The sequence below is a fragment of the Lepisosteus platostomus genome, chromosome 8 (genome assembly GCF_059453375.1).
Source record: "Lepisosteus platostomus isolate fLepPlt1 chromosome 8, fLepPlt1.hap1, whole genome shotgun sequence".
Lineage (NCBI taxonomy): Eukaryota > Metazoa > Chordata > Actinopteri > Semionotiformes > Lepisosteidae > Lepisosteus > Lepisosteus platostomus.
The window spans coordinates 5,623,668-5,643,562 of NC_142618.1; the positions used below are offsets into that span (position 1 = coordinate 5,623,668).

The window sequence follows — 19,895 nt, forward strand, 5'->3', positions numbered from 1 at the left end:
TTTGTTTAGATATGTTCATCTTTCCTTTCTCAACCCCTCCTCAGTAAACTCATTTTAGGTTGCTTTTTTCTGTCGGTGTCTAATTATTGAGTGGATTTCTGGTGTGCATGGCTGCACGTTATAATATAAATACAGTATGTAAGTTGCTTCCAGTTCAGGATCGAGCCACAATCATGGTTTAACTTTTTCAGGAGTGTTATTTGTGTTTGGAAGCTCATGTTGAATAGCTTGGAAGCAGTAGCATCAAGATCTTCATCCCTTGAAGTACTGTGAGATGGAATGTGATCGATTCTTCCTGTGATCTCATTTCAGTGAGAAACCAGCGAGCACAGCCTCTCCAGGCCATAATGCGAGCAGTGGAGGTGAGGAGCTGTATGGTTGTTTTCTTTTTTGTCCGTCTTAATGCGAGGAGTCTGATAGAGTTCATGAGGATAAGGCCACAGCAGGTTCCAAGGCGTTGGTAAGATTTATCCGCAGATCTGACAGCCGATGAGTTGGTAAACACTAGCATAGTAAACAGTTTCACCCTTACTGAGACATTAATGGACCACTTCTTTTTCTAGTGTACATTTCTCTTATTTTTGTAAGACAGACATTAAATTAAAAAAGCGTATTACGTTTATCCTTAGGGTATGAATCTGTGTTTGGATCTGTGTCAAAAGTGGTTGAGCTTGTCTTGCCTGTTAAGTGTTTTTTTTTTTAATGACATTATGAAACTCTACTATTTGAATCCAATTTAGACGTTTACCATGTCAGGAAAGCAGACTTGGAAAGACTGAGGCAGAGCTTAAGAGCAGCATAAGGGAGAAGGTAGATATGGGATCAGCAGGACAGAAACAGTTTATACAGATTCTGTTTGAAGCACCATGCTTTACCATGCTTTACCATGGTGAGTAATGCAAAAGTTAAAACCACTATCTCAGATGGTTTGACAGATCAATTAGGATGAATATAAGGGAGATGAAGGAATTTAAAAAAATGTTAAAAACTCCAGAGTCTAGTTAAGGAAGGATTATATTAGAAAGGCAATATAATTGAGAAGGAAAGGATATACTGTAAGAGAGAAGGAAAGGAATATTGCAGTGAAGGCTGAAATGAAGGTTATTCCATTACTTCAAAAGTAGCAGAACCATTAAGGATTAAGAAAACTGTGTCTGGTACAATAATAGGCAACCTCAAGACAAAGACAGTGTCATTGTCAAAGAGAGATGCGAAGTTCCTCATAGTGTTAAATAGTGTTCATCATAAATAGTGTTAAATAGAAGCACTTGATTAGCAAACTTCTGGTGTCCTAACTGATGTACTCAAAGAAAGTGTGCTTCAGCCTCTGGTGCAACTCTCCCAACTGGCTCAGGACAGGGGTGGTGCCCTGGGACTGGAGAATTGCTGATGTAGTAGTTATCCATGAATTGGTGACAAAACAGGATCAGTTATATACCGGCGGTTCTGGTTTTGGTTAAGAGTAAGGTGATGGAAAACAATTGTAAACAATCATCTGTAATAAAATAACATCCTAGGGAAAATTCAGAAAATGAAGGTTGTCAAGTGGCTAGGCAACTTGTTAGATTTCTGGACACACAGAGTAATGGACAGTAATGGACACACACAGGGCATCCGATATGCTGTCTTTAAATTTTCAGAGGGCTTTTGTTTGACATTCCTCATTAAATGCAGGAAAGTATTCCTCGAAATGCAGGCAGTATGCATTTGGGGAAATACTGGGGAGTGAATGCTCAAAATGGGGTGATGTAATTAGTGAACCACAGGGATCAGAACTGGGACCACTATACTTCCTAATTAATATGAATGATCTACATTCTGATATAGTGTAGATAGTAGCCTAGTTAAGACTGGAGATACAACAGGAGGATGAGCAAAACGTATAGAAGCAGCAGATGAAAATAAAATAGACTTGGGTTAAATTCTAGACGGGGCAAACACCCAACTGGTGACATTTAATATAGACAGGTGATAAGTGCTACATGTACATGCAGGTAGCAAAAACACCAGCTAATCTGAAGTTTGAGTTTGAAGAGTCCTCCTGTCAAAAAGACTAATGTGTCAATGTTGACACTTCATGTACATCTAGACAATGTGGGGAGGGATTAAAAAAGGCAAACAAAATGCTAGGGTATATAATTAAAGGCAAAGAACTGAAATCAAAGGATGTTATGTTAAAATTGTAAAGTTCACTGGTAAGACTTCACTTAGAATATTGTGTACAGTTTTGTTCACCGCATCAAAAAAAGATTGCTGGATATGTTCTGGGGCTTAAGGGAGTGTCCTACACTGACAGGCAGAACAAACAGAACCTTACTAGTTTTGAACCAAGGAACTTAAGATGGGACCTGTTCCAAGTATTTAGAATAAACAGTGAAAAATCAAGCAGAGGGCACATGTGGAAACTGCCTGGAAGTGCATTTAAACCAAGAACAGGAGAAACCTCTTTACAGCACTAGGGTGGAGGGAGTGTGGAAAAGGCTACCCAGCCCTTCTGTTGAAGCCAATACTTTGGTTTCTTTCAAGGAAGTGCTTACATTAATGAGTCACTAAGTAGAACACAGGCTAACACAGACAGAGCGGCCCGCACCCCTTTGTCTTCTACTTAAGGGCGGAGTGCCTGTGGCTGGAAGGTTGCTGGTTCAAATCCTGCAGCCCGCAGAGGAATCCTACTTTGTTGGGCCCCTGAGCAAGGCCCTAAACCCCAACTGCTCCAGGGGTGCTGTATAAATGGCTGACCCTGCGCTCTGACCCCAAGCTTCTCTCCCTGTCTGTGTGTCTCATGGAGAGCAAGCTGGGGTCTGTGAAAAGACAAGTTCCTAATGCAAGAAATTCTATAGGGCTAATAAATCGATCTCTTAAGCGACTGTCGAAGATCAATTTTTAGTTTGCCAATGAAAGAATTCAACCATTATTTTTCCATTGCGACACCATCCAGCCCCGACGCCACACAGTGTGGGGTGAGCTGCTGTGGCGGACCCTCAGGGAGAAATTACTGGGTTGCGTCATTGTGACCGTGGGAGGCTGAGGCCTGATCCGCACCAGCCTCTTGTCACGCATGTTGTGTTCAGTGTCGTGATCTACACAGGCAGAGCGAGCTGCACGGCACAGCACTTATAAAGCAATTTTTCTTCACACCATCCTGATATCATGTCCCACAGGCGTCGCTAAGGGGGGGCATTAGGGGGGCAGTGCCCCCCCCCCCCCCCCCCCCCATGTGGGCTAACGTGCTCCCCCCCCCCCCAAAGAAGTTTCTAATAAAGTGGGGGAAAAAAGGTTTTCGTCTATTGTTTTTAGAAATATTGAGAAATATTTATGTAAGTAACATTTTTTTTTACATAAAAGTTTATTTTTCTGTCATTTCTGATGACACATTTGAGGTTTTGGTACGGGATTTATAACGCAACACACAAGGCGGTTTTGTAGCCAGAAATTGTTTAACCTCATTTTGTTAATCAGAAGGCTAACAGTAGTCTAAATAATGGATATGAAAAAGGGCCATCTTCAGTCACCACCAAAGGGGTGTATTTGCTGAAGTACATTTGACTTTGCCTCCTATATTGTAGCATTAATTAGGTAACTATCATCTGTAGAGTCACGTGTCTCAAACTGGCGCTCAAACCCAGCCCCCCCAGTTAAAATCAGATGCCCACCCGTTTGAATTGTTCTGGCGACGGCCCTGTCATGTCCCAGTGCTACCCCAAACAAAAATTCGTAGGACGCTTGCAGGGGTGCTGACAAGCCCAAATGCCGCCCGTTACGCCGAGCTGTCATTCGAAACCCAGTGGCTGAAGTGCTTGACCAGTTGAGGGGGTCAGGGGTCAGATAAACAATGCGGTGTCAGATTTCCTGTTTGCCTTCAGTGAAAAGTTCAGGTCCTGAATCATTATGAAGATGGGCACAGCAAGCCTTTTGCTGAAGTGGAAACGTACACAGAGCTCAAACAACAAGAAAGATAAGATCATAAAGCCGATTCTCCTGCTGTCAGTATACAGCTTCAGTACACAGGTTCAGCATGTAATGAACCTCATGGCAGTGACCTAGTGGAATTAAAATCTAGTTTTATGCATTAAACAGCTTAATCTGTTGTATAGTTCCTGAATGTTGTTTTTTTTTTTTAGTTTTGCATTTTGGTCGTTGTTTGTGCGAAGATGAGGCTTAGGAGCCTGTGTTGTTGAGCACTAGGCAGCAGAACAATTACACTGTGTAACACAGTGTAACACAAGCTGAGTGTACATGTGTCAGAAGCAGTGTACTCCTAGCTTTTACTTTTCCTTTCAGCTTCACACGTGATCTCTTCATCCCTGCATTCTGCAGGCAAAAGCGCTCAGAAATCAGTCCTCTAAACAATAAATACCGTCTGTTCAGAATCTCCGGTAATCAGTCTCAAAATGATTTGGAGGATTAGCATTAGGAAGGGTCAGTTCCTGTCTCATTTTCGCATTGCAATGCTCCTGGTTTGCAGCCACAAAAACCGAAGAACCAGAAGCGTCAAAATACACTGCAGCATTCTGGGTCAATAGACTGCCGTCTTGTGTGACAGGAGATGGATTAGCAGTTCAAAAAATAGAAAAAATGCAATTAACACTTGGATTATGCTAATTAATTGCTTAGTTTAGACAGGAAATTATTTTCAGAATCACTGCAATCAAAGTTCACAGGACCTTCTTTGCATGAGCAGTTGTTTTGCTTGATCTGTAAGGACAACAAATTTATATGCAAAGAGATCTCTCTGGTGAGACTAAACCATTATAATCAGATCTGATTTTAATTTTGTACAAAATAGAAAAATGATATAGCCTTTTCTTCCTTATGTGCTCTCTCTCTTACCTCAAGTTTATTTAGTAGTGATACAGCCTTTTATTTTTTTTAGCTATTTAAATGGGGATTGCATTTTCTTGTCAAAGGATTTGCTTGTTTTGCACATTTGATATTTGCATTTGCAAACTATTAAGGATTTAGTTGATTTTTTAATTTAGTTTGGATTCTTAGCTGATGTGATTGACGTGGAAGCAGAAACTTTTAAAAAGAGATAATATGCATGTATTATTTTTTTAGCTGACTTACACTATGTAAATCCTGTTGTGCTCTGTCTTCTTAGACCCTGTGTATACTGTGTCTGTGTCATTATCTATGTAGTTATTTCTTGTTTTGTTGGCCAGAAAGTATTCCAAAGGTAAATAACATGTCCTTCATTCTTGAAACCAATTGAATTATGCTGACTCAGTTTTAATTGAGCATTCTGGCAGCACTTTCAAGCGTCTGTTTTATTAAACTCCCTTAGAGAATTTGCAGCATGCACACATCCTTTGTATAAACATGAAGGATTGTTAGGTCAAATCACACAGTGAGCTCTAGGAATGTTGTTTTTGAGCTATTTTTGCACTTTGTACAAATGCATGATGCAGTGAAAGATAAAAAATAAGTTGTTTTGTAAGCATGTGGTCTGTTTTCTGTTCATCATAGTGGCATGACACATAGCTGAGAAAAATGTCAGGGGCAGTATGATGTGACGTGCTCTGATTAGTGTTTTGTGGTGCCCATCACGTATGGCTGCCAGTGAAATTTGCTGTGTTCACCGGGAAAGAACTTGTTTTATAATGAGATGTTTCTAATGCCTGTAGGATCTCCAGGCACTAGTTCTTAATGTGTAAGGGACCCCAGATTTACAGAATTAATTTTCCTTTTTCTTTACTAAGGGCCATTTCCTTCTGTTCTAGACAGCACTTCTTCTGGCTCCAGCAGGAAAGGTGTTAAAGAAATCACATTCAGGACAGTTTACTCTGTTGGTGACTAAATTCAGGATATGGATTTACAGTCTTTCTCGCCAGCTTCAAGATGTTATCGCTATCCGGTCCCGACACACATCCCGTTTGATGCAATGTTGGAGTTGAAATACGATTGGCCATTTAGAATTCACCAACAAAACCTCTCTAATGACGGTCATCTCCCTACAGGAGGTTCTAGCGCACCATCAGCCAAGAGCACTGTGAGTGGAGTGGAGGCCACAGCCCTGGCCGGCCTCCCTGCCCCCAGCAGCCCCACACCGGTTCAAGTGAATCTCATCAGTTTCCGAAAGAATGTCTCGGACCTCCGACTGCAGCTTCACCAGATGAAGCAGCTGCAGGTATCTTCTTGCTCTTTCGTTGTGGGTGCGCGTCCCACCCCCTTTGAGAGTGTGTGTTCTCTCCAATTCATATGCCCTGCATACAGGGTAGCGGACTGAAATGCTCAAAAAAATTATTTAAAAGTTGTGGTGGGTACTGAAGAAATACACAAACTTTTAACGAAGTTAAATTAACACACGTATTGAAGCGGAACTTAGTCATTTGCTGGCATTCAAGTAAATTCACTACTACTCTTGGCCAGTCTCTCCTGAGTTTCTAAAAGACAAGTTAAAAACATAGAATAATATGTGCACATTCCCAGCTTGAACTCCGAATCGAGGTCATTAATCTCCATAGTGCCATTAAACTAGCTGCTGCTTTGTGCTACACATACAGTACATTAAATATATAATCTGTTATAAAGGGGGTGAGTGTGAATGGATATTTTTGGGGTTTTTAGTGTCACCAGTGATTTATTATGTTCACTCCTAGCTGTAGGTTTGGCAGCAAAATGTTATTAGAGCTGTTCTGAAGAGTTAGCCATTTCATTTTGCACCAAGAAAAGCCTGTGTGAATTTTAACTAGATCCCAGAGTTAATTAGAAACAGTAATAATTAAATTAGACAGATTGCCTGAAGTTTGAATTTGAGACTTCCCCCCTCACAAAATGGTTAATTTCTCAATTTTAACTATAAATGTCCTCCGTTTGGATGTTAAATTATGCTTACACGCAGCTATTTAGATTCTGTATCAGTGTAATACCTGGGTTTCCAGCTGGCTGATTTAGCTTATCCAGTGATCTGTAAAAGAATTTCAAACTGGCTCTTCCATGGTTTTGACAGCTCCTTTCCTGCCATTCATGATCAATTATGCTGGCTTTTATCAGGCTGGATCGATTGTTCTTAATAAAAGTGACACTGGCAAATCATTAGTGCACTTAAAACTGAAATATTAAATTGCCTATTTATGTATAGTAGATAATTATGTAAGGGACTTATTCGGTAAATAATTAGTCATTTATAAATGGGGGGCGAATGCTGGTGAATGAGAACATAATGGGCTATGTATTGTATACAGTAGCAGATCTGAAGTAAGAATAATGATAAAATCTATTTTTATATAGCGCCTTTAAAAATGGCTTCTTAAAGTGCATTACGGAAAAAGAATCCACACAGTGGAGGGAGGAAGCAGAATGAAACAGAGCAAGGGTTCGGAGTACAGAAGGAAAGCAATGGGCAGACTGAGGACCTGTTAAATAAAGGCCCTTCACAAGAAGAAGGTTTTACAGGGGAACTACAAGGCTTTTTTTTATTTTAGGGTTATCGGCATTGATAAGTGCATGTCAAACCACAATAGACGTAAAACGTACACAGTCATTCGTAAAACTTCCGATTTACACGACGGAGACGAAATTTCCTGGTTCATGCAGCTCCATGTTCTGTGACTCAGGAGGAAGCAACAAAACAGCCGGTGATTTCAAGGTGGTTCTGCGGACAAATCCTACTTGTTAACACTGCATGCAGATCACACTGGCCCATTTCTGCCTATGAATTAGTCAATACGGTGACTAGTGAGCAGGAAGGGCTGCATCACACCACAATTTGTGGGAACTGAAATGTGAGTTTTCGTCAACATGGTGACTTGCGGTGCTTTCCCAAAATTCACAATTTTGTACTTAATTCAAAATGCGTCAATCTTTTAGTATTATAAAAACATACCAAGGCATTTATTTTGTTACCAAGATGTAATAACGGGTCTGAGAAATTGGGACTGCAGTTCCCCTTTAAATGTGAAGGTTTGAGAGAGCTCAGAGACGTTGAGCTAAGACGGGGGGGACCCGATCTGTGTGCCGCAGCTGCAGAACCAGGAGGCCCTCCGGGCGATGCTGAAGAGGGCCGAGCAGGAGATCGGCGCCAGGCTGGCCGAGACCCTGAAGCGGCATGAGGACCCCGTGCAGAGACAGAGGGTGCTGGTGGAGGAGGAGAGGCAGTCGTACCTGGGCATGGAGGAGAGGATTCTCGGCCAGCTCTGGTAAAGACCTCCGGCTCCCGAAACGCGCGCGCGCTTGGCCTCCCCCGTCACTGAGCAGAGACGTCCGGAATTACTGTTTGTTAATCCCTTTGTTTTACAAACCAGGCTAGACTGCAGTTCAGACTGACATTCACACATCAGAGGAATCACTGGTACATTGAGTAATCCGCGAACACAGTAGACCTGCTTTTTGGGAATTGGGGCAGGAAGAGGTTTAAATCGGATGTTTTTTTTATTGGTATTTAGATGGGTCGTCACCAGCTTTGCCACTCCTGTTCAGAAGAATGTTAATGGGCGCTGTTAGTCGTTGGATTAGCTCCTCTTCCGCAGGAATGCGGCTCTAAGAAAACCACACCTTAAGTGCTGAGGTGGACTCACTTTCTTGGGCTTGGAGTAGCACACTGCCTTTGAACTTCCTCGGTTCAAAGTTTATTAAAGAGACTAGCGCGTGACAGCTCCCATTACCTGACCCTTTAACACTCCTCTCACTCATCCGGGAGCAGAACGATAGGCCTTCGAGTCCCCCAGAGTGTAGCAGAACAGCATTTATAAGGAATCTAGCATGACTGAAAAATGCCATCTTTCCTTTTAATATGAGTATAAAGCTATTTTATTATTGCCTCACTAGCATAAACCTATTTTGGTACAGTCATTGTGGAAAGGGACAACTCTTTTATGGTACAAAAAGGAAAATTTGGAAGCTTCAGTTAGTTTTGCTTAGGACTCCACATGTTTAGGAGTGATACTCTCTGTTTGAGTGCGTCTCTGCTAATAAGGTCATTCTGCCCTTTTGAAAGAATGTGTCTATTATTCTATACATTGTCATTTTTACTTGCATACTCAACTTTCAGCATTTACCCTTTTTCCTTTGATCTCTCGCAGTGCCATCCACAGCCCCATAGTTATTTGATCTTCTGTATCTTCTTTTCATTTTTTCTCCTCCCCTTGTTTTTGTCCAGAAATTAAACCATCTGCTTGTTTCTGTCAAAACCTCTTGTGTTTTGTCCTGACTCCTGCTGAACACGCAGGCATGCTTGTTGGCATATAAAAACATATTTTTATGTTACAATTTATTTACCAATTTATATTGAACATAGAGTATACTCTGAAACTATAAGATTTAAAGCGATATACTGTACTGTAGCACGGTTGCTACTTCTGAAGGTAAGATATCTAACCAGGACCAATTAAATTAGTTGCTTTATCACTGCAACTTAACCAAAATGAACACTTGTAGCATGAGTTGGATAGATGCACATCAACATACACTCACTGATTATGACATTCCTGTGATGTATGTTCAGGATTTCTCTTAGTCTGTACCTGAAAATACATGTATACCTTTCCAACCATTTACTGCTTATTATAGATTTGGGCTTTCTGAAGTCTGAAAGTTCTGAAATCGAAAGTCCAGAAATAACTTAAACTGTTAAATGTCTGGATTTGTATTATATTAAAAGCTTAAAAAAAAACAAATGCATTCATTTTAATGCACTTAAGAGTACCGTACCTAACTGCAAAAAGCAAAGCTATTCCCAAGAAAAGCAAGCTTTTTTGATATCTCTCTGCTTTTTGATCATGATCAATTACATTACACCATAGAATCAATTATATGAAATAACTAACAATTGTGATCTCTCTGCACCATAATGAATTTGTCATTTTTACTACAAGTTCCAGAGTTTATTGCTGTTACATGAAATTCAACAGGAATTTGAAACTTCACAGGAATCCAGTATCTTTCCAGGGGTTCTGCCATTTTAAAGCAGCTTTAACTGAGCTTTTAACTCAATGGTGAGGTGAGCAGAAAAATTCAAGGTGATACAGAAGATCAAATAAGAATTGTTTAATCTACTCTGCATCCGGAACTCAAAACAACAACCTCTTAATTGGCCATTAATTCCTTTGTTAAACGAGCTAGTTTAAACGACAATTCCTGTTGACATGTACCACATGTCAGGGATTTCCTTTTAAATATTGTAATAAGTATTTTGAACACAGTAGACCTGCTTTTGGGGAATTAGGGCGCTGGGAGGTTTTAATCAGATGTTTTTTTATTGGTATTTGGCCAAAGCATTATCACTGTGCTGCTCCTATTCAGAAGAATGTTAATGAGCCCTGTTAGTCTTGGGATTAGTGCTTCATCTGCAGGAATGTGGCTCCAGCACTACCACACCTTGAAGAGCTGAGGTGGGCCATTGTGCTGGTTTGTATTGCCACGCGATTCCTGCTGTGCCCCCAACTTTAGACCTCAATGCCTTAATTATGAGGCAGTCAAGTGTGGGAATCTTCCCCCAATCTATCTAGATTTAACCTGGAACATTTGTCACCATTCCATATCTTTTTTTTTTTACAGTGCTATGAAGAGCACAGACATAGATCTAGACAGATTAGGAGTTTGTTTTAAACAAAGGAAAAGCGTGCACTAGAATTCTGTAAATCCAAATGCACAGTGTTTTGTGTACTTGCTGCTTTCATTAGATTTGACAGATTTAACTATGCTGTTTAATATCACAAGAGGGATACTGTTATAAAGACATGTAATCGCTTGTTTTGGAATTCATAATATCTAACAGGAGCCGTTAGGACAGAGGCCTCTTTTGTTTTGTTACCTCCACCTGTTCATTTGCTGTGTTTTTGCACTATAAATTATAAAAGTAGAAAGTTTTTAACTTTGTTTAAACAGGCATGTCTTGGTATCTGGCTATTCGAAAAGGATTGAATTGAAAATTCAGTGAACCAGTCCGACCTGTTTCCATTGTGTGGCCTTTGGAATTTTCCCAGCCTGCGAGGAAGCTGTGCAGATTTGAAGGAAATCTCTTTTTTTTTCTCTTAGAAAAAGTCTTAAAGACATAAAATACATTTTTAACCAGATGTATTGTGATTAAAGTTAAAGCTGTGTGGAATTACAGAGAGAACGGAGTGTTTTCTCCGGGCGCAGCCTCTGAAACTCTGAGCTGTCTAAGAATCTCTGAGCTTCTCAGAGAACACTGTGATACACGTCTTCACCAGCCTGTATTTTAACATGTGCATCAGGTTCATTTTATCATTTAAAAATCGTGTTTAACCATTTCCAGACCTATTTCTTTTTTTTTTGGCTAATTGAAGGAATAAGACCTGACCTTGAAATCCCTAAATCCACATAGATGACCCTTAGTTTCCTTCTTTTTTTTTGCTGTAACAGTTTGTAGTGAAATGGTTCACAGCAGTGAACTAATTTTTTGTGCCTGAACATGAACTCGCAGTGCCCCCTAGTGTACACACACAACATTTGAGCTACTGCAAATTCTGGCTCCTTTCCAGACTGCCAGGTGTAAATTATATTTAATTCTTCTTCTAATTTCTTTATTTCATCGAATTCTTCGAATGTTCTCTGCTGTTGCATTTTAACTCATCATTGTTTCAACCTAGAATCTTACCCATCAGTAACAAGATGGGAGAAGTTCTCCATAGTGCCGTAGCTGTAGTTCGTGGCCTTTGTCGTGGTTTCTGGTTGCTCTCATGGCTTTCTCTTCTTTAGTGAGCTGGAGGGCTATGTGGATGAGCTGAAGAAAGACTCGGCCTCTGCCACCGTTCACAGAGCCGTCACCCTGAAGGATGTCGAAGACGGGGCTGTGAACCTGAGGAAAGTTGGGGAGTCCCTGGCTACACTCAAGGGTAAATAGGGTCTCCTGTTCCAAAGTTCCACTCCAGCTTGTTGCAGTGAATTAAAAAAAATGGATTAAAACAAAAGATACACCCATAGAAGGCTATTAACTTTCTCTGTTCTAACACCTCTGTGATTTACTGTAGCACATCTTAGGTGCCTTTACACATTTCATTCACTGCAGACGCAATAGAGGGTCCATGAATCCATAATCAGACAGATGCTTGTCCCTGGGGATATGTGCGTACGTGTAGGTGCTGGTGTTCCTCACTCCATTGTAGGACACACACACTCCGGGGCACTGCGTGCCTAAAAGTAGCAGCAGCTGTGTCCGGAGGTGGCTGGAAAGAGCTATCTGTGTTCTAGTAGGGCTGCTCCGGCCTTGCCTTAAAAACAACAGCATTTTTGCCTAAGCCCAGGGTTAATGAATAACCTGTTTTGGAAACCTGTCCAGTTTCCTCCCATGGTTACACATGGCTCAGTGTGTGACTGTCTGTGGGGGCTGGTAGCCGGGAGGAAACTGGAGCACCTAGAGTCAACCCGTGCAGACGCAGGGCGGCAAGCAGACCCCTCACGAGAGGCGCCCCCAGCCAGAATCGTGCTGAGCAGCCAGAGGCGCTGTGAGGCAGCACTGCAAATCAGCACCCGATTCCCTCCGGGACTCCTCTTTTACAGAACTAAAAAAAAAGCATTGGCAATATAGACAGCTGCTCAATTAGCTGCTACTAATAGTTTGTGTCTATTTGTCTTCTGTTTAGATATGCCGAAGCTCTGCAACTGAGTGCACTAAAGAGAAAACATCATAAGATATAAAATAGTCCATTTGGCTTACTTCAATGTAGTTCAATTAAATATAACTACTTATTTATCCTTGATTTAAATATTATAAACTCGTGTGACTATTCAATCTTGAATATTTGAACATTAAGCACAGAAGGAGATTAATATTGCATTTACATGCAGCTTGTTTGATGATGTATTTTGTATCACTGTTAAAATACCATAACAGGAATATTGGTCTGTAGACTATTAACAGAAAGTAGGTTGAGGAACACATGTACAACATCTGTTTTCTTTAGTGTATTTTTTTTTAAACTGGAGTAAAGCTTGGACAGCATAATGAGTGTAGACATCCAAGTTGATTTTAAGAATAAAAAGGTAGTAAAAAAATTATTTCATGTATGTCAAACCGTTTAAGAGGACAGACATCTCATGGAATTCTTTCCAGCTGAAAGGCGTGTAAAGACATAATAACCACGTCAGAAAGACATGTTGTGAGAACAAGCGTTTTCAGTCGCGCTGGCGTGTAAAATCTGTCTCCGCGCTGCGCTGTTGGCTGCCAGCCATGAGCTGCAGGCGCAGACCGCTGACCCCGAGGGGCCGCGGGCCCCTGTGCTTGCCCACAGGAGAGTTCCCCGCCCTGCAGGGCAAGATGAGGGCGGTGCTGCGCGTGGAAGTGGAGGCCGTCAAGTTCCTGAAGGAGGAGCCACACAAGCTCGACAGCATGCTGAAAAGAGTCAAGACGCTGACCGAGATCCTCAGCGGTTTGAGAAGGTGAGCCTCCATAACTTTCCTCGTCGGCAGGCGAATGCCTTTCGGTTTTCCGGTTCGAGAGGTCCAATGCAGACCATCTGGGCATGTATCATGGGTATTTGTCTTCTTACTGTCGCTATCTTGAAGCATATTATCAGGGTTTTTTTTTTAAATTAATCTCATTGTTGATTTAATATCTTGGAAATGGGGTGGAAAAAGGTTAAGAGCTGCCTACCCCAGGAGTATCAAGCATAAGACCCATGGGCTGGTATTAGTCTGCCAGTTCCATCCGCTTGGCCTGTGTGGCAGTTAGGGCCACGGCCGTTGATTGGGATCCAGGTCGTGTCTGGTCTGAGCCTGCAGAGCCCCTGCCTGAAGCAGGGGCACTTGGTTGACATGCTTCACCTGTAAACCAGTTAGCTGCTTACCAAAGAGCAATAGCAATAGTTGTAGAATTATATGTATATTCTGCTGGCCTGTTAATTATAGCATCACAGTTTACATTCTATCAGTATTTATTAGTCTACATATAGATATTCAAAGGGAGAGTGAATTAAACCAGTTCATACCAATTAATTACAGTTAATTAAGTAGTTTCTGCTGGAAACGATAGGAATTTATTTTCTGGCTTTGCCACTGGAGGCACGTACATAGCTGATATTTATAATAATAGGCTTGACCCAATACATTTATCTAGTTAATTGATTTCACTGTTGTTGTGACAATAATATGAGCAACAGTTGAGTTTGTGGCTCTCTTTCCTGGATAACGACCTTTGCTTGGGGGGGGGGGTTTACTGTATATTCCGCAGGTATGCCACAGATAATCTTTTAAAAGGCTCTGAACCGACACAAGTCAAAACGACCCTCACAGAGAGCGTCGTGAGCTTCACTACATCCGAGTCTCTGCCTGCTGTTGGCGCCCCCCCTCAGGAGCAGCCTGCACCCCGGCCTCCCTCCCCCACAGGCCTGCCGGAGCCCCAGAGCTCCTCCGTCAAATCGGAGGTCATGCCGGCTTCTCCAGTAGTGATTCACCATGTGCAGAGCTCTCCGGTGCACATCCAGCAGTCGCAGCACTCGGCGGCGCTGTTCCACCGCTCCGGCAGCCCCCCCGCAGCTGCGTCGCCGGCCCCGTGCCTGGACTCCCCCCCCCTGCTGGCACGCGGCGGCCCGCAGAGCCCCACTCCCGGCGGGCCCCCAGGCCAGGAAGCCGGTGCTGCCCCAGTGCAGCAGCAGAGGGTCACCCGGGCGGAGCAGACTGCCCCCGCGTCCCCAGCAGCCAGCAGCGCGGCGCAGAGCCTCTTCATCGAGGAGATCCACACCAGCCGGAGCAAGCACAGAGACAGGGCCGTGACCATTGAGGTAACGCAGGACCTCGCCGTGCTGGTGTGGACTGCAGTGACAGAATGAGGGTCCGGAGTGCGGGCCGGTTGAGGGAGAAAGGTGTGGTTTCGAGTTTAAAGTGGTGTTTACCGATTGGATTCAATGCTGAAGTAGGGTTAGAGGAGGAGGTAAGGGCTGCAGGAGGGGAGTCGTGGGTATCATTGAGTTAAGCTTAGAGTTATGGGTACACGTAGTGTTCCAGGTACTGTAAGTGTTCAAGGTTTATATATATCTAGTGAATTTGGGCCTGAGTGTAAATGTGCATTTCGATACAGATAATGTTTATGAAATAGGGTTACTGCTAAACACATAGCTTTGGTTCAGATTTGAGATTTGAGTGCACAGATTGGACTGAGTTAAGAATAACAGTTCAATTAAAAACGGGGTCACTGTGTGCTCAATCACAGGCCCAGTTCGTCTTCTGAACCCCAGCTGCTTTTTGTACATTCAGCAGCTCAGAAACAGCTCTGATATATTCCTGCTCCAGGTTCCAGATTCCAGCACATACCTACTTTAATTTTAGCTTTAATGATCTGCCTGGGCTAGTCCGTGTCCTTAAATCACTTCAACAAGCGTAGCCCTAAAGTTTTCTGTTGACTGGACATGGGACAGTAAATCTACAGTGAAGAGGCGAATTGCCAAACCTTGCAGCTACTTTATATCACATAGTGTGTGAATGTTTGACAGCCTGCAGTGTTTGTGTGTGATTTTGTGTCTGGAATGCCTGAGGTCTTAGAGACCCTTCTTGTATTGCCATCACGGAAGGAATTGCTTAGCAGTGTGATGGCTGCAGTCTTGAGTGGTTGAGTTTGAGACTTGACCCTTCTCTTTTGTTTGCATTTCCACACTAGTACTGTTAAGACCTGCGGAGTAACTCCAGCTCATTCCATCGCTCCTGCTCTTAAACGTCTCTTCAGGACTGATTCTGTCGCTCTGTGACGAAGGTGCGATGGCTCTGGAGCGCTCAGGGGTGTTTTCTCGCGCAGGCTGCCGAGAAGGAGTGGGAGGAGAAGCGGCAGAATATGGGCCACTATGACGGGAGGGAATTCGAGAAGCTGCTGCAGGAAGCCCAGGCCAACATGATGAGAGGCATACCCAGCCTGGAAGTGGCGGCCGAGGCGGAGGCGCCGGCGGTCCCTCCGCCGCCTCGCCAGGAGGAGGTGGACGCGGCCTCGTCGCTGGGGCAGCCGTCAGGTAGGACACGGAGCCGCTGGGGGGGGGAGGAACAAGTGAAGGTTTAATTCGGTGCTGAAAAGAGGATAAGGGAAACGCGACGTTTCGGCTGTGGAGCCCTCCTGGGGTGTGGGCGAAGGGCGCCTCGGGCGCTCGCGGTGCAGCGCGGTACTCGGCTTGCCCGGCAGAATGTGTGTTCGTGATCTGCTCACGGCTTTTCTCCCAGCTTTCTCACGTGTGCGCTGTCATCACAGCTACCCCCCGACGGGTTATGGAGTTTGAATGGCATTAAAAAGAGCTGCCGGAGGTATTTGTTGAAGGGATCTGAAAACCTGAGAGGCTTTTAATTGGACAAATTAGCCTTCCAAGAATCAATCCTAGAAGAGGTGTCACATTTCAAGAAAAGATGAATTCATAAGACAATTTGCTTTATATAAAGGCCCGGAGAGTGCAGAACTCACAGAACAGTTGTCTTTAAATAAAGACGTAGAACTGAGCAGAATTTGCACAATAATTGGCAGGATTCACAAGCCAATTGGCTTTAAATAAAGGTGTGGATCCGAGTGGAATTCACAGAGTAATTGGTTTGAAAATCATAATTTGAGACGATAAGAAGAAAATGTATTTGAAAGCTTAATTGAAGTGAGGTTTGGCCAGAAGAAGAGTATGATTTAAAAGGGAAAAAGTTTTTTCAAAAAGAAATTTTGATTGTTATTCAAAACGTTCATTAATATTTTACATTAATAGTTTTTTACTTGGACTTTCCTATTGACAAAACCAAAGACCATTCAGAAAATTCTTAAAATATTTCTTTTTTTTTTGTTATTTTAGGTATCTGTTTTTCCTTTTTCACAACTAGGGAATGTTTTGAACACCGGGACACCAGGAGTGTCCAGTCCAGGTTCCGGAGGGCTAGCGTGTGTCTGCTGGTTTTGATTCCAGCTGACCTCTTAATAAGCTAAACCAGCTGGTTACCGGCTAACCTGAGCTTAGATTGAATTAAACAGCTTCTCCCAGCTCTTCGGCCCCTGCGGCATTGCAGAAGCCTCCCCCGATATCCACTGTACAGATACGGTGTATTTCAAGGTTCATTAATTAGCATTAAACACACCTTATCAACTTGTCACTTGAACATTTACAAACACAACAGACTAATTATACAGAGGAAGTTTCAGTTACGTGTCAGTGGTTTTTAAAAAGTCAAAACTTTCCACCAGCCACAAACCTAAAAGAAATTTAGCCTTGCCAAATTTTTTTTTTACTTTTTTTTTTTGCTCCCAAACAGTTGATGAAGTGTACACATTCACTGAAATTACATAGTTTCTTCCCTGTGTCAGTGGGTGGCTTTGGGCTTCTATCCCTCTTACAACTTCTCTCCTGTTACAGTATATACTTGTGCTCCTCTCCGTCTGTGTCTTTAAAGAAGGTAAAAAGAAGCTGTGCATTTCCCCCCACTTAGAGTTCACAGGGCAGTTTGGGAAGCACAATCACTTAACAGAATTTCATGGACAATATTCCAAGAAAATTCACAAACTGTCAAAATTGTTTCATTACGTTTAAATTGTGTATCATGTGGTATGTATTCCGTGTGTGTGTTTTTTTTTAATTGCACTTAATTATTTCCTTTAGCTATTCTGCGAGGGGGACGTCTTCAGTCAATGTGAAAGGAGGTCATTTTAAAGCACGGTTTAAATAATCTCTGGGGTTTAGACGCCACCTTAATCGAAAGCAATTTACATGTATTACAGTTTTCATGAATTGGAAGATTATACATATTGTTGAAGTTACATCTCTGAGTGGTGGAACACAAAACTTGGAATACATCATAGTAAGACCTCAGATGAACTGGATAGGGTCCTGCAAGAAAAGGCGATTTTGGGGCGTCCTTGCTTCACAGCTCTGTCACTTGCTTCCTGCTAATTTGAGAACTGTTAGCTCTTTTACAGTTTTTAAATCAAAAGACCCATCTGTTAAGTCGGGCTTTTCATTAGCGATTGCCTTTTCTCCTTTCTCCACGGTTTTTCTTTCTGTCTTTCTTTATTTCTGTTCCATTCATTGTTATTTATATTTTTCTTTTTCTCTTTTGTTCTACCCTGTAATTTGCTTCAAGCACAGTTGGTGCACAGGGACACTGAAGTATATCTGTGCACCCCTGTAAGGTTTACAGCTGTGTCCTCTGAGGTGTGCTCATACTGTTGACCTGCCTGTGGCTGTGGTTTGCATTACTGTAGAAATATGTGCTGTGGTGGGTGATGGCAGGGTCAGGTATCAGAACTGTAAAGCTGCTGTCTTACTGAGGAATGTGAACTCAGTGCAACAGGAGACTCTTTTATCAGAGTACGTCATGCGCTGTTGACATAGTCTTTGTTCTTGGTCTGCACATTGACCACAGAATCAAGCAGAGCGCTGGATGATTTTGAACATGACACACTTCTTTCTTTTGGACTGGATTTCACTTTACTGTAAAATCCCCCCACTGCTGTGAGACTGAGATTGTATTTCCAGTTGTCTGTAGGTGCAGGAGAGCTGCAGAGTTTCTATCTCTATAACGGTGTCACTATCCGAGTATTTGTTTTGCTTTTGTATCCCTGGGTCTGTTAGGTGTTTGAGAAAATTAGCGTCAGTCAATATATAAATACGAGCCAAATGTAAATAAAATTGTGTTAGCTGTTATTCAGTGTTTTGGCACCGATGCAATAGGGGTGAAGGCAGTTTAGGTCAGCCTGGAATTATGCAAGTTGAAACCATTTGACAAATCTGAGGGGTAAAGGCTAACTTTACTTCTATTAAAGAACAGTGCCTGTGAGTCCCGTGTTCAAGCCACTGTGTCTTTGTGTCTGTCTCCAGTGGAGGAGGCTCCATACGCAGACACCAGCGCTGACAAAGCTGGTAAGTCTCCACCCCCTCCTCCTCCCAGAAGGAGCTACCCCCCAGGCTCTGGCCTCACTACCGGAAGATCAGGGGAGGTTATCTTCACGTCCAGGAAGGAGGCTGCCGCCGCTCAGGTATGCATGTTTCTAAAGGGGAACTGCAGTCCCCATCTCTCTGACCGGTTCTTAAATCTCGGTAACAAAATGAATTCATTGACGGTATAGAACATTTTTACAAATTCCGAATGAGGCCCAAAATGGTGAACTTTGCGAAAGTACTGCAAGTTGCCATGTTGTGGCAAACCCCTGGTCTCGCCGCGGAAAGTTCCCGGGAATTGTGAGGTGATGCGGCCCTTCCTGCTCACTAGTCACCTGTAATGACTAATATAACACGACGTGCTGTACGAGCGATTAAGTACAGTTTGTGCAGCAGATATTTCACCACAGAAAGTCTCTAATGTGATCTGCATGTTAACAAATGTTAATGTCAAAAAAAGTTTGATTTATTAGCAATTGTACAGTATGTGTATTATTTACCAGCAACACTGAATCCAATCTTGTTCTGGTGCTCTTTTCTGAAATAGCAGGTGTTTCTCTCAATTTATACTTGAAATATCCCGCAATCTGACTCTGAAACAGATCATCTGCACTATTCAAACAGCAGTTTTATTATCCTTATGTTAAACTTTGTCTTAATGCGAATAACACAGGTCTTGACAAATCAGCACTGGGATTTATAATTGTAACATTTATAATTGAGGTAAACACTGATACTAATAAGGAACAATGTACATTTAAATGATTAAGATTTAATGCTTTATCCATGTATTAAAAGTTTCATTGGTCCTGTTGAATTACTTCCTTATAAGTTTGAGATGATTGAAACAATGAAGCCAGGTGTGAGCTGACATCACCTCTCAGGGAAGAAAAGTTGTGAAGGGCTGCTGTTTCCCCAGGCTGAGGCAGAAGACGAAGGCACACAGGGACACAACCAACCCTCCAAAGTCTCCTCTGAGAGGAGGGTGGTGACTCGGAGCCCGCCGCCCGCCGCCGCCTCTGCCGTCCCGGACGAGGAAGACGAAGGGGGCAAGATCCTGGCCGAGCTGCAGGTAAAGACGGGCGTCCTTGATCGCACCTCCTGGAACGTTCTGTG

At 42.7% G+C, this 19,895-nt stretch overlaps 1 protein-coding gene across 15 annotated transcripts in view; it reads left to right on the forward strand.

The window, feature by feature from the left end:
• The window catches only part of LOC148655551 (sickle tail protein homolog), a 292,353-nt gene that overhangs the window by 254,792 nt on the left and 17,666 nt on the right, over positions 1–19,895 (forward strand). For all 15 annotated transcript variants that reach the window (XM_088642156.1, XM_088642153.1, XM_088642158.1 and 12 more), the window contains 9 exons: positions 313–362; positions 5,958–6,127; positions 7,963–8,138; positions 11,659–11,795; positions 13,191–13,338; positions 14,129–14,678; positions 15,686–15,893; positions 18,720–18,877; positions 19,699–19,851. In XM_088642156.1, coding sequence (XP_088498282.1) covers positions 313–362; positions 5,958–6,127; positions 7,963–8,138; positions 11,659–11,795; positions 13,191–13,338; positions 14,129–14,678; positions 15,686–15,893; positions 18,720–18,877; positions 19,699–19,851 — 1,750 coding nt within the window. The remainder of the gene's footprint in view (positions 1–312; positions 363–5,957; positions 6,128–7,962; positions 8,139–11,658; positions 11,796–13,190; positions 13,339–14,128; positions 14,679–15,685; positions 15,894–18,719; positions 18,878–19,698; positions 19,852–19,895) is intronic.